This window comes from Phaethon aethereus (assembly GCF_964289735.1).
Source record: "Phaethon aethereus genome assembly, chromosome: 2".
NCBI classification, from domain to species: Eukaryota; Metazoa; Chordata; class Aves; order Phaethontiformes; family Phaethontidae; genus Phaethon; species Phaethon aethereus.
Window position 1 is genome coordinate 92,769,668 of NC_138582.1, and position 15,092 is coordinate 92,784,759.

General features: G+C 40.1%; 1 protein-coding gene across 1 annotated transcript in view; it reads right to left on the reverse strand.

Annotated features, from left to right (window-relative positions):
- The window catches only part of PIGN (phosphatidylinositol glycan anchor biosynthesis class N), a gene marked incomplete at both ends in the record, with an annotated part of 87,807 nt that overhangs the window by 58,599 nt on the left and 14,116 nt on the right, over window positions 1-15,092 (reverse strand). Inside the window, 7 exons of the mRNA XM_081996650.1 lie at window positions 57-112; window positions 1,961-2,053; window positions 3,120-3,179; window positions 5,117-5,157; window positions 10,675-10,791; window positions 12,423-12,553; window positions 13,797-13,921. Coding sequence (XP_081852776.1) covers window positions 57-112; window positions 1,961-2,053; window positions 3,120-3,179; window positions 5,117-5,157; window positions 10,675-10,791; window positions 12,423-12,553; window positions 13,797-13,921 — 623 coding nt within the window. The remainder of the gene's footprint in view (window positions 1-56; window positions 113-1,960; window positions 2,054-3,119; window positions 3,180-5,116; window positions 5,158-10,674; window positions 10,792-12,422; window positions 12,554-13,796; window positions 13,922-15,092) is intronic.

The following is a 15,092-nucleotide window of genomic DNA, read 5'->3' on the forward strand; positions in this document are numbered from 1 at the left end:
CACAGTGATAAGACAAACAATTGGGTAAAATATATTCAGTATTTACAGACACTTACTTGAATGGTGTGAACAGAAACGACAATGTAGTTTCTTTTTTCTGACTCATCTTAACCTGCATAAAAAGCATTAAATCATTATATGCAAGTTGCAACAAGACTAAAAATTGTATCAGGAATTAAACTAAAAATCACAGAAGAGTTCTACAACTTTGGAAAAAGAATTAGATCATACTGTTGATATATTGTCTAGGAAACTGGGTGTTATACTCAACTCCTCCAAGTGTGGAATTAGCATACCTGGAAACCCAGACCTGCTCTAAAGAAGGTAAAATAAACCACCCCGCAGCCAGTGATTTTCACAGGACTTCTACAATTTGTAGGATAAAGGGAAGATATGACTAGAAGTGCTACCAGACTTCAGTGACAACCTTCCTCTATGAAACGGGTATTATTTATGCCAGATGGGAACTTGTACACTGTAGCAGCACTGCTTCGGCAGTGCTTTTAGATCGATTAACCTGCACAAGGATAAAAATAGAAGGTTTTGATGCCGTCGGAGCCACTTCCCCTAGGGCCCTTCAAAACATCTTTATAGCCTCCTGCAGCAGCTTGACTCGAGTCTGACTGCTGGCATAAGGCACAAACAAGAACTTTCTAAGAGCAGTGCTCCCAAAACCTGACAGCTTGAAGTAGTAACCTGTACATCTCATCCCATCCATCCAAGGCAACATCCTCTCCAGGGAGTACAAACTGTGGTCAGGTCAGTCCATCACAGGAAAAGTACAAAGCCACTTGGCATGTCTAAGCCAGTGCGCTACATCTGCTTCAGCAGAGAAACACAAAGGAAATTCACACACGATCCTTCCAAAGCAATGCTAGAAACAAGGCAGCCAACAATAGATGATTTAGCACTACAAAATGACAGAACAAAAATAAACAAAAGGAGGAGCAGAACTTTTTCAGTTAAATTGGTGTCCCAGGGGTTATTTAAAAAAAGAAAAAGACCTGAGTCACATCCTTAATTCTTAGAACAGAGGTCTATCAGCAGCTTCATGTGCAGCCCATCAGTCACTTCCCCTGCTACAGGCCAGCTTTTCACCACATCATTGGAACAGACTCTGCTGTTGACACTGCCAAGCTTGTATCCACAAAAACTACACTTGGGAACCTGGCGTTCAAGGGACAGAAGGTGCTGATGGTGCTAATCTCTTGGAGGTGATCTCATGCTAGTTCCTCGTCCCACCATCATCACACAGATTTCCTGACAGGGCAACAGTTCTTGTGTGGCTCAGCTTCCTGCCTGTGGAGAGATTGGTTTTCCCTCAGAGCATTTCTATGTCTTGCCAAAACTATGATTTTGGGATTTGGGACTGTTTCTTATTCCACCATCTAGTGACATAGAACCTTTTATTGTTTGGACCACATATGTGTTCTCATAATATGATAATAGATTAATCATGACAGAGAAGGTGGAGACGAACACTTGCAAAGCAAAACAACAGATACAACAGCATTAGCTAAAAGTGAATTAGGCCACTAATTTCATTTCTTTAATGGACAGGTGCCTGTTACCTTTTTGATCTGTTTGCATACTGATCCTGACTTAGAGCCTTGTCTCCCAGCCCCTGTTGCAAAGGCAGTATTTCCCTTTTCAGGTATCAGCACTCAGATTCTACCTACTTACTGCAAGTAGGTTTACACTAACATTAATAAATATCAGCATTTATGTTAAGACTCAAGAAAAAATTACTTTTACTTTACAAAAAAGGTGTTTATTAAAGTCTTTCAAACTTCTTCGGCTCTAGCTCACAGCTAGTCAATCAACATCACTCAGTATGCGCATTCAATTTTAGTCTTTTGAATTACAGCATGCTGTATACAGCGTTTGTCCTCGTACAATTATTTTACGCACAGCAACAACTATTACTCAAAGAAATATTTTTCTTTACCATATTATTTACCTTAAATTGCTCGAGAATCTGAACAGCATTGGTAAATAAGCTCTCCGCTTTGAAATGAGCACTATTGTTCAGATATTCAAGAGGCAGAGTTCCCTGGGGAAGAAAAATACATATATACATAAAAAAATTTAAATGAAGAAACAGGAATTTCTCTGAGTGGCAGGCCAAATGAGCAGTAAGAATAGTTCAAATTACGGGTGAAATAACTAGTGTAACTCCTTTGAAAATATTCTTCTCGCGTAATTTCTCAACATTACAGGGATTGTTTGTAATATCCCAGCTCCTACAGAAACACAAAAAAGGTAAATAATGGAAGTTATTATTAAAGTATATACTATAGAGTAATACAACCTCAGCTTTTAATCAGAAACCATTTTTGAAATACCTAAAAGTCTTCCATCAAAAGACTTGCCTGGGCCTGACTCACCCAGTACTTGTGATGGAAAAGCGAGTGGTTCCCATGCCACCCTATGTTGGGCAGCTTGCTTTGCATGTCCAGCAGTGAGTGCAGGACAGAATTTGGAGCAGACTCTCCAAAAGAAATATTTCAAAAACCGTGCTGTAAATAGGTGTTTTAAAAATTAAAGCAGCAGCATGAAAGCACACTAATGTAATGCTAATTGTCAATTAGATATTTATGAGACAACCTCTGGACTATGTAAAAATATACAAAGGACATTCAAAGAAAAAGCCATCTCACAGTGAGGGCACTCACTGTTCACTACAGGCACAAGATACCATCTAAGGAAAGTACACTAGTTTAAACAAGAAATAATTAAACATTAAATTGCAGGAACCAGCTTGTTTACAGGCTCAGCTTTCATGATCAAAATCAAGTGTTATTCAAACCATAATGCATTTTAACCATCCCTAAAAACGAAAGTAACAAAAAGCTTTTATGTTGCTCAAGAGTATGAAGTTGCAGATTATAAAAGGATCAGCTGCCTTTCCAATTGAAAGCACTATACAATATATAAAAGGATTGAGTTTATGCTCCAAACTGAAGACTTACATATAAAGCTAAAACTACAAGCGGTCTCCATAACCTATAGCAGTTTTCCAAATTTAAAACTTTTCCCCTCACATGCTTCAAGTCTTGTCCCCAACACCTCTTTGGGAGCAGATTTCTATAATATGGAAAAATGTTTGTACTTCTTACCACAGAATTCAGGGGGAAAGGCACACCAATAAGGGAAGCCATCAGCGGTGCAATATCAGCCTGTGCAAACAGAAGCATCCCCTTTTTAAGATAGTTCCAGCTTCTAGAGCTAATAAATTCAGTTTAATTTTAACATATCTGCATTTTCAAGAGTAAATGGCATGATACTGTGAAGTTATGACACACACAAAACTCCTTCATAATATTTTAGTTTCCAGTAGTCGTCATAGCATGAATTGATTCAAAAACGTGAGGCTCCACTATTGATAAAGCTTCAAAAATGCATTTAGTTTAAAAAGCAAATATAAAAACACGCAGTATTTATTCACAGGAATTCAGTACCTCCTTCACTGCACTCAGAGGCATACCGCTTTTTATGACAATTTATATCACAGGAAAAACTAATTTCATATTTACAGTTTTAAGCAGTACACTGAATGCACTGCTTTTCACAGCTCTCCTTATCCTGTGTTTCCACAGTGTCATTTACCCACCTTCTCCCCTTCAGAGGGGGATTCTGCACTTTTACTCATGTCCCAGACAGCCCTCAGCAAGGCCCCTCAATCTACACCAAGGCTTCTCATAAAATGTTACTATTACCTTCCACTTGTGATGATAAACACTGGCTCTCACCAGGTTTTTCTTTTCCTTTAATACAAAACTATGCACCAAAATTCTTTGGTTTTCCAGCATAAATCTGAAGAAACTATACTGAAACCACAGGCACTGCTACAGCCTCAGATCTACCGTGCAGAAGGAGACTCCAAACCTTTTTTTGTAGAGGACAATATACATGTAGTGTAATAGTAGGCAGAAGTCTAGTTTGCTGTTTTTACCCAGAGTCCCACACATACTGCAGGACAAAAGCTGTCTTTGGGGACTCCATTACCCAGAACAAAATGACACTCAAGACTTCTATATGGTCTCAAAATAACATTTCCATAACTCATACCAAACTTGAGAGGAAAATTAATCTCTAATTTTGTACCAGGACTTTGCTGAAAGCAGCTGATCCAGAACATTCCCAATGTTAACCTTCTACCATAAATTCATTTCCCTTGTTTAAGCAGGTTTGGAATCTGTTATTTATATATTGGATTTCATAGGATGATAGGAGGTAAAAAGCAAACGAGCTCCAGGTGCACACATGTACATGCATTATCATCATGATTTAAAAAAGCTCGGCTGATTTAGTAGCAAGAGTTAAGTAATCAACCTTTTTTTCTTCCTTTACAGTACAAATTGTCTAAGTTGCTAAGTGGCTGGGCCATAATCACAGACCCTGTTGAAAAAAACACCACAGTTTAGCAGTATAGCAAGAATTGGTTTTGATTCAATAATGATAGCAACAAAAAAGTTACAAAATACAGACATTGAAATAGATAGCTCTGAAAAACTAAACCGAACATACACATGGCTAACTTAAGCATAGCAAAAAGCATACAGCAGATGCTCACAAACTTGGGAAACAGGGTCATCAGACCATGCTGCTTTTGTGTTTAGCTAGCCACCTTCATAGGAGACACCGAGGAGGTGTAAGCTCAGCTCCAGAATGTTTTCAAAGTAGAAAATAGAGGGAAAGCATCACCAGTTACTCCTAAAGGTTTGCAAAAACAAATCCCACTCCGAAAACACGTTAGATGCTATTCAAGTTACTTTCAGATAACACACTGAGTTTTCAAGGAGTACCTGGCATATTGTACTGCACTCTTTCTACAACGGCATATGATCACATAACTAAAAATGGTGTGATAATGCATCTTCAGGAAAAGAAGTTGTATGTAGCTGCCACATGTGTTAACAAGCAATTTAAATTTTTTCATATTATGTACAGTATGGCTGCAGTTCCTGCAACTCTAACATTTAAGTAACACATTCCAGGGAAATGCTACATCAGCGTGATCATTCATTCAAATTCCATCAATCAGTTTAAACCACACAAAACTTGTAATTTAAGGTGAAAATTTACGAGCTATTAAATTTGGTGTGTTTGATACCTGGTTGACATCCAGTCTCTTCAAGTCCTCCAGTTTCCATTCTGAAAAAAGTAACAGAGCACATGAACAGCTAATCTACACAGGTTTGAAAAGGATAATTCAGTTGACATTTAACATTTTGTTGCCATTTTCTGTAAAGAGTTGTTACTAAAGAAAATTATAATTTGGCTCTAGGATGCTAGTTCAAGAGCTGTTACAGATGGAACTCAACAAGCAGAAACAATAAAATGCATTCATTTCAGTCCACATTTTCTTTTACCCACCAGGATAAATTGCTGCCTGCAATTATGACCCAGATCAGTTGAAGAAAGTTGAAGGTTTTTATTTTTTTCAGCACAGTATAGAAAGTGATGTATCACCTCCTGTGCCAACTAAAAGATTCAAACTCACATTTAGGAGATGGGCTCTTTAAATCCCTTCAATAGTTTTTAAAAAAGGTTAACTTAAGGTCCCAAATATACTGGTACAGAGTGGTACAAACACGCTTCATGCCTGCCATAAGCAGTACCCGCCAAGAGCAAGCTCAAGGGAAAAGTTCAACAGTTTAGCAATCAAAACAGCTACAATGAAGGCAGAGACAAAGCCAAATGTAAAAGCCCCTAAAGCTGTGGTGCATCATACAAAAAGCTGGTTCAAAACTGTATTTTCCTGCTTTCCATTAGCGTCTAAGGAAATAAAGAGGAAATTGCCTGTTTTCTTTGGGGGTGGAGAGTTATTTAGAAACAGAGTTTAGCAGGGTTTGAGTTGTGGGGGGTTTTTTCCATTTCTTATTTTCCTAATGTTTAAATTCACTGCCTCGCTATGCACAGCAATAATATGAGCAGGAGAAAAACAACCAAAGAAACCCCAAAACACCAAAAAAGACAACACACAGCTTTTTTTTTTTGTATTCAAGCTAAAAAAAAAAATCAGATACACAGGAAAACATGATAGGGGCTGAAACAGACTTACTGATACAGTACTTAAAGTCTTGTCAATGACCTACCTTATAGCAGATCTGAAGTACAGCAGTAAAGACATTGGGAGCACCATTGGGAACCAAACTTAATGTTAGCAACCAGGGATACACACAGAAAGCTAAACAGGCCAGTCACCGCCCTGCTAATGCCACTTGCTGAAATGACACCACAGAAACAGCACAGATGGAAGCAGGAGTCCGCCTGGCACCTCAGACCATTGATGGTGTAGCCACGTTGCCCAAAATTATCCTTTGGGTTTATGTGAAGTAGAAGCTCAAATGCACCAGAAACAGGTTTCATGAAAAATACTGGTAAACCATCGCTCAAAGGTCTGACTGAACTTCATTTATTTTCTCCAAACAGACGTTCAAGTCCTAGACCCTACCACCTTTTCTCCATCTTTCAATGCACCCCATCTGTGCCAGATCCATACTTGTTTCAGCTGAAGACAAGACAGGAAACATCCACATTTGCAGTATTGCAAAACATATTTTGAACCAAACGTATTTTCAGCAATTAGTTCACACCACTACCAGCTTCAGGGGTCTGAGTACAGGTCCACTGTTATTTGGTCCCAAAAGCACCCTGAAGAGCAGCCATGTAACCTCAACAGCAGCAAGATATACAGTTACAGCAAGTTCCCATGGCAATGCAGGGAAAGTATTATCAGCATTAATCATGAATTGTGTTATACTCACACCAAAATGAACAAGTTTGCTTCCTTCTGCTCCCCAGAAAAGGGAATAAGTTCACATTTCTAGACATATAGACTCTCACCCATATTTCTATTATATAAATGCATTGTTTGTTTTCCTTTAAATAACATTTTCCAGTGAAAAATGTTGGAAAACTGCCTACACACACACACAATGTGCTTAAGGTAGGAAGAAACTGTAGCTCTGCTAGAGAAACATCTAGCTTTGTCAGAAGCTTTTACGTCTCCGCTTCCCCTACTCAGCTATTCCCAAAAGGCACAGATTGACGACATCTGCCTTGGACCAGGAGCCGTAAGGCACTGAGAGCTCAGGCTCCCGAGGACCGGGACACATCTACAGACTGGCCAGTTTGGGCTGTACTCCCGGGAGCGGGACGCCTTGGGTGTATGTGCTGCCCACACTGGTTTACGATTCCAGCTCACTCTCTAGGCTTCCTGTACAGTGCTCAGCACAGTTTTCCACCCACTTAATAGTGTAATTTTTTTCTTTATCCTGCCCTGCTTTTACTGCAGCCTGCTGGGCAGTCGGATGCAAGCAGTCCAGGGGAAACAGCAGAGAAATGCTGGTTCAAGAAGAAGCTGAGGCTACATGAACCAAAGAAAATCTCACATAAAACCTCACAGAAGCAAAAACAGTGAAGGGGTACACTGAGCTCCCTCAGCTGCGGCGAAGCAGGCCGAGTCCCCTCTAAAACAGGGATGTGTATAGGTGAAAACAACCACACCATGACCTTCTGCTGCAGAAGGATGTGGCTTCACTTCCAAGCTTCCCTGTACTTGGACCCCAAGGCCACCCAGGAGGGCCTGCGCTGAGGAGCCAGAAAGTAGCTCTGTATTCTCTTTCTTTCTGAAGAAGGATCAAGTCAATGGCCAAATGGGTAATAAGACACATTGCCCACAGGATGCAGAGCTGCCATCACAAACCGTTCTAAGACAATTGCATGGCCAGGCCTAAGGGAAGGCCGAACACAGGTGAAGGGACTGATGAGAAGGTTGTCATCCCAGACCAGACACTGTGCCCTTCCGGCCAACCAAGGAGCACATTAATCCTTCCACGACAAATTGGACAGACTAAGTCCTGCCAGTCGGCACAGCCTTTGGGGTTATCAATCCTCGACGGCAATGATGAGAAGACAGACAAGTCACTGAGCTGCCTACAGCCTGCTTGCATTGAACAGATCATAAGAAGTTTGTAGCATTAGAAATATTCTGCTGTTTCCATGAACTCTCAGAGAAATAAGGAAGGACTGTCAATAGACACAAGAACTTGAACACTGGTGCACACAATCACAAATATATGTCGGACACCAGCATACATCAGTGACACAGCAGTCTTGAAAATGCTCTCCTCTCCTGCAGTCACAGATGCATTTGTATGGAGCAGGAAAGGCAAATTCAAAGAACTTTTCAAGAGACCTCTTTTAAGCACCTTTTCTTTCATATGTTAGCTCTGTGATATCTGGAATTGTTACTTAATGGAGTAGCTGAACTGTTTTGATCTGTGAAAGTGCCAAATTCCATTTCAACAACAATTTTTTCTTTACTTTTAAGCTACATAGCCTACTAGAAGCTATAATGTACTACCATAGAGAAAACAGTCACTTTTTAAGAAGATACATACTACTCAGATAGAGATTCAGACTGCCAAGATAAGACTCAAATCTCCAATACAGAATATCCCTGGCAATTAAGAACCTGTAAAGATAATGTCTAAAAAGACCAAGAACATGCTGGACAGCTGGAAGGCTGCAGAGCAAATCCAGAATGAAGGGAGGAGTTTATGATGTTTGCTTTGGGGTGTTTGCATTTTTGTCTGGTTGTTCATTTGTTTTTCTTTTTAAACCATCAGGACAATATGAAGCAGGCACAGCAGGGTGCAGACACTTTCCCTCAAAGAAAATACACATTTCCTAATAGATGACAGCCAAAAAGCTTTCTATATTGTGTACCTGGAAGTCAGCTCAATACTCATCTTTTTTATCATTACTTGAAGTCAAATGTACTCAAAGTACTGAGGTTTGTACTAAAACTGCTGAGAATCATGGAAACTGACAGCTGTAAAAATCAAACTACTACAGATCAGCCCTTAGAGACATCAAGTGTCCTTAGAAGTCTAGCAGATCAGCCCTCACAGACACCAAAATCACTTGGGTTTACTCTGTTTTCTATTTTTTAATTCTACAACTCATTTTCAATTTTATCAGAGATGTCATAGTTTTATAGCAGCAGTTAATCACAGAGTGAAATGTTAGAATGGTCTATATCTGGGAAGCGCTGTTTGTTTAACCTGTTACTAAATACATTCTCAAGAGCAGGGCGGGGTTAAAACCTCAGGGCTGAAGTAATTTTTGCCTGTTTTCTCTTCTCTAACATAGCTTGACACACAACCCAATAAAATAGAAAGTTATTACCTCATTGATCCCAAGTAACAATCTGAGGGATTCAAGGCATCTTAAGAAACACAGCAGGCTATAAGAATGGGACACATGAAAGAGGAAGAGCTTGGACAGTTTATTCACACATGGTTCTAGAAATCCATTGATATTTCAGTACACCAGTATTTATTAGATTATCTATGTGAAATACTAAACATGTTTTATTTAAAAAAGTTTACTCGTCTTAAATAAATTACAAAGGGGAAAAATAACAGTAAAGAGTCACAGTTTTTCATTGAGAAAGACTGTTTACATTTCCACAACAGCCACAAGGATGCAAGTGAGACAAGACAGCCCTTGGAAAGTCCCCAGGGTTGTACTGTGAAGCTAGAAATGAATCTTAGGACATGTCAACTTATCATGTTTCTGTACAAATAGCTTTTAACCTCTGTGAGTCTTCCTAAGAATTAAGGCTCCTCTGGAAGTAAGTTTTAGGAGTATGAATAGCCGCCTGTACCCAAAGAGAGAAAGTCTTCAATTTCATGATTAGAAAAGAAAACAGACTCTGATATTATCTACCCAATTTTGCAATATCCTCGATAGGCATGCCCTGTTAACTTTTCTTTCCACACCACACAAAGCAAGTCATATTTACTATGATGGAACAGAAGTCAGTAAAGATCACAGAATCACTAAGGTTGGAAAGGACCTTCAAGATCATCAAGTCCAACCATTAATCCAGCACCACCATGTCCCCTAAACCATGTCTTGAAGTGCCACGTCCACACATTTTTTGAACACTTCCAGAGATGGTGACTCCACCACCTCCCTGGGCAGCCTGTTCCAATGCTTGACCACCCTCTTGGTGAAGAAATTTTTCCTCATATCCAATCTAAACCTCCCCTGGTGCAACTTGAGGCCATTTCGCTGGTTACTTGGGAGAAGAGACCAACACCCATGTCGCCACAATCCCCTTTCAGGTAGTTGTAGAGAGCGATAAGGTCTCCCCTCAGCCTCCTCTTCTCCAGACTAAACAACCCCAGTTCCCTCAGCCGCTCCCCATAAGACTTGTGCTCCAGACCCCTCACCAGCTTTGTTGTCCTTCTTTGGACACGCTCCAGCACCTCAGCATCCTTCTTGTAGTGAGGGGCCTAAAAGTGAACACAGTATTCAAGGTGCGGCCTCACCAGTGCCGAGTACAGGGGCACAATCACTTCCCTACTCCTGCTGGCCACACTATTTCTGATACAGGCCAGGACGCTGTTGGCCGCCTTGGCCACCTGGGCACACTGCCGGCTCATGTTCAGCCGGCTGTCAACCAGCACCCCCAGGTCCCTTTCTGCCAGGCAGCTCTCCAGCCACTCCTCCTCAAGCCTGTAGCGTTGCATGGGGTTGTTGTGGCTGAAGTGCAGGACCCTTATTAAGCCTCATACAGTTGACAACAGGTATAATGGTTTAACACTTCCCTTTCCACCAAATCCTTGCACTTAAGTTTTATATTTCACCTACCTTTCAGAAAATTGTCTTCAAAGAACTGGGATGTGACTTTCTGAGGATAATTCACCCCAGCACCCCAAACAATCAGTGGTGTTAAAGTTTCTGAGGGATGACCAGCTCCATGGGATCCTAAGATACACCAAACAAACAAAAAAAGAGTGTGAACTTTAAGACACATGGTATAAAACCAAAAAAACCCTCTCTCTCTCTATATATATGCACACATGTACTAAGTTCTTGTTACAGTATACATACTAAAATCCTATTCCAGCTTCAGAGCTTATTTTTATGCCACTAACAATAAAGGCTAAATTCAAGTTGCAAGTTGGGAAATTGGTACCACTTAAGTCAAGTCACAACAGATACAACTTTGTATATTAAAAGCCCCAAACTGTTAACATACAGAAATTAAAGCCAAAGTATTTGAAAGTCTTAAGGTTTAGAGGAGTTACCTGCTCAAAACACATGCATGTGCCTATCCTGAGCAGCCCATGGAAACCAGGGATGGTTGATTTGAGTAAAATTAGGCGTATGCCCAAAAATCATATAGAACTAATCTCTGGTCCCCAAATAAGGATTAAACCTCCATTTTAAAAATGGGAGACAATATGCATTGCAATTGTCATCCCTTCCTCAGTGATAGAAGGTCATTTTTACAGTTTTAAAGCCTGGTAGCACACTCCTTAAAATTTGATAAAACATGACTTCCTTCCCCAGGGAAATGAATTCTCTCCAGATTAACGCATCAGCCGCCAAAAGGAGGAAGCTTTAAAACTATGACATCTCAACAGCAGCTGCATTGAAGCAGAAGCCATACAAGCTTGAAAGAAACACTGGTCACTGAACTCAGCGGGTGAGGTACCACAGCAGTGAGACAACCCAGCCTCAAAGGGAATGACATTGTGATACGAACTCTATGCCAGTCACTGCATGGTCTACAAGATTATACATTTTCCTTGTATTTGCACAGATACACACTCTTCCTTCTGTGTGTGTGTATATATATATTTTAATAATTACAAAGGACCGAGAATAACACACTGTTTTAAGGACATATTTTAAAAAAAAAAACAACAAAACAAAACAAGAAACTGGAATTGGGTATGAGATTGGGAATAGCATTGAGGCTGTACAACAATCACTATGGCAGAGCTGAAGAGCCACCTCAGCTTTCTTTAAACAGCCCTAAGCTTAAGAACACACAGGACTGGGAATAAGATTTCCAATTTCAGAAATCCCTTGGAAGACACTCTCTGGGCTCAAAGGCAACAACTGCTCTTCTTCAAAAAGATCCCATCTTCCCTGCCAGAGTTTTTCACCAGCTCCTGGACAGATTTGCCACCTTTTCCAGGTGCTTTGGAGCACCAGAGTGATAACTATCTCGTACGTGGGCTGGAACAAGACCAATTTTGCTGTTGGCAGCTATATAACACAATCTCCTCTTGCTTGGGCTAGTTTTTCTGCAGGAAGGCTCTGACAGAGGTAGTATTCAGGTCTTTTTATCCCTATTAGCAGCCACTAAGGGAGTTAAGCTTTACCCTACTGATTTTTTTCTTCTGTCCAGATATGCTGTTACAGGGCTGACAAGGGTCCCTGCAGCCAATTAACCATCTCCTAATTTTCATGGGTTTTATATACAAGCAACGCTTAGGATATCAAATCAAAGCAGGAGCTCCAAAGCTTCTAAGGGGACAAAGCTCTAATTGCACTCTAGATATGCACCCATAAATTCAGCTGACTCAACAGTTAAAGACACTCACCCCAATCTGTCATTCCATGGTCAGAAGTTAAAATAAATGCAGTTTTTCCATCGTTTCCATAGAAATTGTCAATCATCGAAGCAATTTCTTTTACACCCTCATCAACTTTTTTAATATTCTCCCTGTATTCCCTAGACAAATAAGAAAAAAAGTTGTTAGATTCAAGGTGGCTTTCACACTTGGTATAAAGTTATCCATGGTCATAATGCCCACTCCTTTGATTATAGACGGCTTTATCTTCCACTGAACCTCAACCTAACAAAAGGCATCCTAGATGTAAAAATCTCTCCTCCTCTAAATCTTATATGAGATACTAAATTGTCATGGCACAGTCTGAAGGTTCCTGAAACTACAGTCTCAAATGGATGTTTGTTTTCATTTCAAATCTGACCTGTCCTTGATTGAAGACTGTAATTTAATCACTCACAGTTATCAGGCAAGTTAAGCACAATTCCAAAACTAAGGAATTCTGGAAAATTCAAATACCTTAAACTGTAAGTTTCAAAAATTACTTTAAGCCTGTAACTAAATCACAAAGAATGATCTCACCATGCAGGGACTGTTTTGAGATGATTTGAGATGATCAGCACAGATCCCAGAGTTTTGTGGAATAGAAGCTAAACCAAAAATCTGTATATTTTTGGAAAAAGTGACCATGATTACATTTCAGCCAACTAATTTTCTATTTGTTGCTAAAGTCAGTTTTAACACTGGATTCAAAAAAATCATAAAAAAAAAGAGACATACAGCAAGTATAAATTTTGGAATGATGTAGGAAATCAGAACAAGGATTTTGAAAATATGCAAGGATCAAGAAAAAGACTATGTCCTACATTCAAAGCATGTGAGGAAAAGAAAAGAACGTTCTCAAACAATGCACTTCAAGATGAATTGGTGATTAGTACTGTTAATCTAAACTCTTTGTTCAAGTGTCCTAAGGAAAAGCCAAAACATACTGCTGTAATTTGCAGCCATTATTCCTAAGCTTACTGTTGTCTATATAAATTCAACCATACTATTTTCAGCCACAAGGAATCCAAGAACTGTTTCCATTTTGTATTTAAAAATGCAGTTTCCTACATATGCTCTAGATTATGCGTTGACTATAAATAAGACGATCTGCTAAAAATCAGACTTGAGTAGAAGAGTATAACCAGGCATACTATATATAGCAAAAATCTGTCACTTCTACAGAGTCCTTAAAAACAAAAAAAACCCAGAAAATTCAGAACATATGTAATCATGGTGACATACATGTCCTATTGTAGAAACCCTCAAGACTACAAGCCTTGTTTCAGGCTTGAAAAATAGCACTGGTAAAAAAGTCATTGTATGCATTTAAAACTAATAAGATATGCTTAATCTCTCAGTTACCTTGAGTTTGGCCGATGAGCATGCCCATTTGTGTCTATGCCTAGCAAATGCAGGAACAGAACCACTTTCTCTTCATTCAGTGCAGAGAACAACGTTTGATTACTTCTGGAAGAATTAAAGAAGTGCTGTATAGAATAAGCCATCAAGATATTAATCTGAGGACAATGGAAAAAGATCATAGGCAGCCTATTAAAACTAAATTGCAGCTGTTTTATAGTTATGAAAGAGAAAAATTAATTCCATCAATATAGTCAGTCCACAGTTTCAGCCTAAGACAGGCAACCCTCCCCAAGTTGAGAGTTTTTGGGTTTTTCTTTTAATATTATTTGAGTTTTTTAGGCAGAAATACCAGATAACTGTGTATCACCCCTTTTTTGCCTCCTATGTAATCACAACTATGCACCATTCCTGAGATCCACTTATGGCTTCACATTTCCATTCACAGAATCACTAAGGTTGGAAAGGACCTTCAAGATCATCAAGTCCAACCATTAATCCAGCACCACCATGTCCCCTAAACCATGTCCTGAAGCACCACATCCACACGTTTTTTGAACACTTCCAGGGATGGCGACTCCATCATCTCCCTGGGCAGCCTGTTCCAATGCTTGACCAACTTCGATGAAGAAATTTTTCCTAATATCCAATCTAAACCTCCCCTGGCGCAACTTGAGGCCATTTCCTCTCGTCCTCTCATTAGTTACTTGGGAGAAGAGACCAACACCCACGTCGCCACAACCCCCTTTCAGGTAGTTGTAGAGAGCGATAAGGTCTCCCCTCAGCCTCCTCTTCTCCAGACTAAACAACCCCAGTTCCCTCAGCCGCTCCTCATAAAACTTGTGCTCCAGACCCCTCACCAGCTTTGTTGCCCTTCTTTGGACACGCTCCAGCACCTCAACATCCTTCTTGCAGTGAAGCGCCCAAAACTGAACACAGTATTCAAGGCGCAGCCTCACCAGTGCTGAGTACAGGGGCATGACCACTTCCCTGCTCCTGCTGGCCACACTATTTCTGATACAGGCCAGGACATTGTTGAATTGTGTATCGATTTCAAGCTAGAAGCAAAGGTCTCAAATACTCTTGCTTTGGAAGCAGGTTCTGCAGGACTGAGACACCAAGCCACAACTCATTTACAGAAACCAAATTAAAACAGAACAAAACAAGACACACTTGGCAAATACATAAACTAGAGAACATACATCTGCCTTGCTCATGTCCTACTTAGGCATCCCTGAGGCAGGTGCCAGGGAGATTTCCCCTCAGATTGCATGAGTCTTTACATGGCTATTCTGTGTT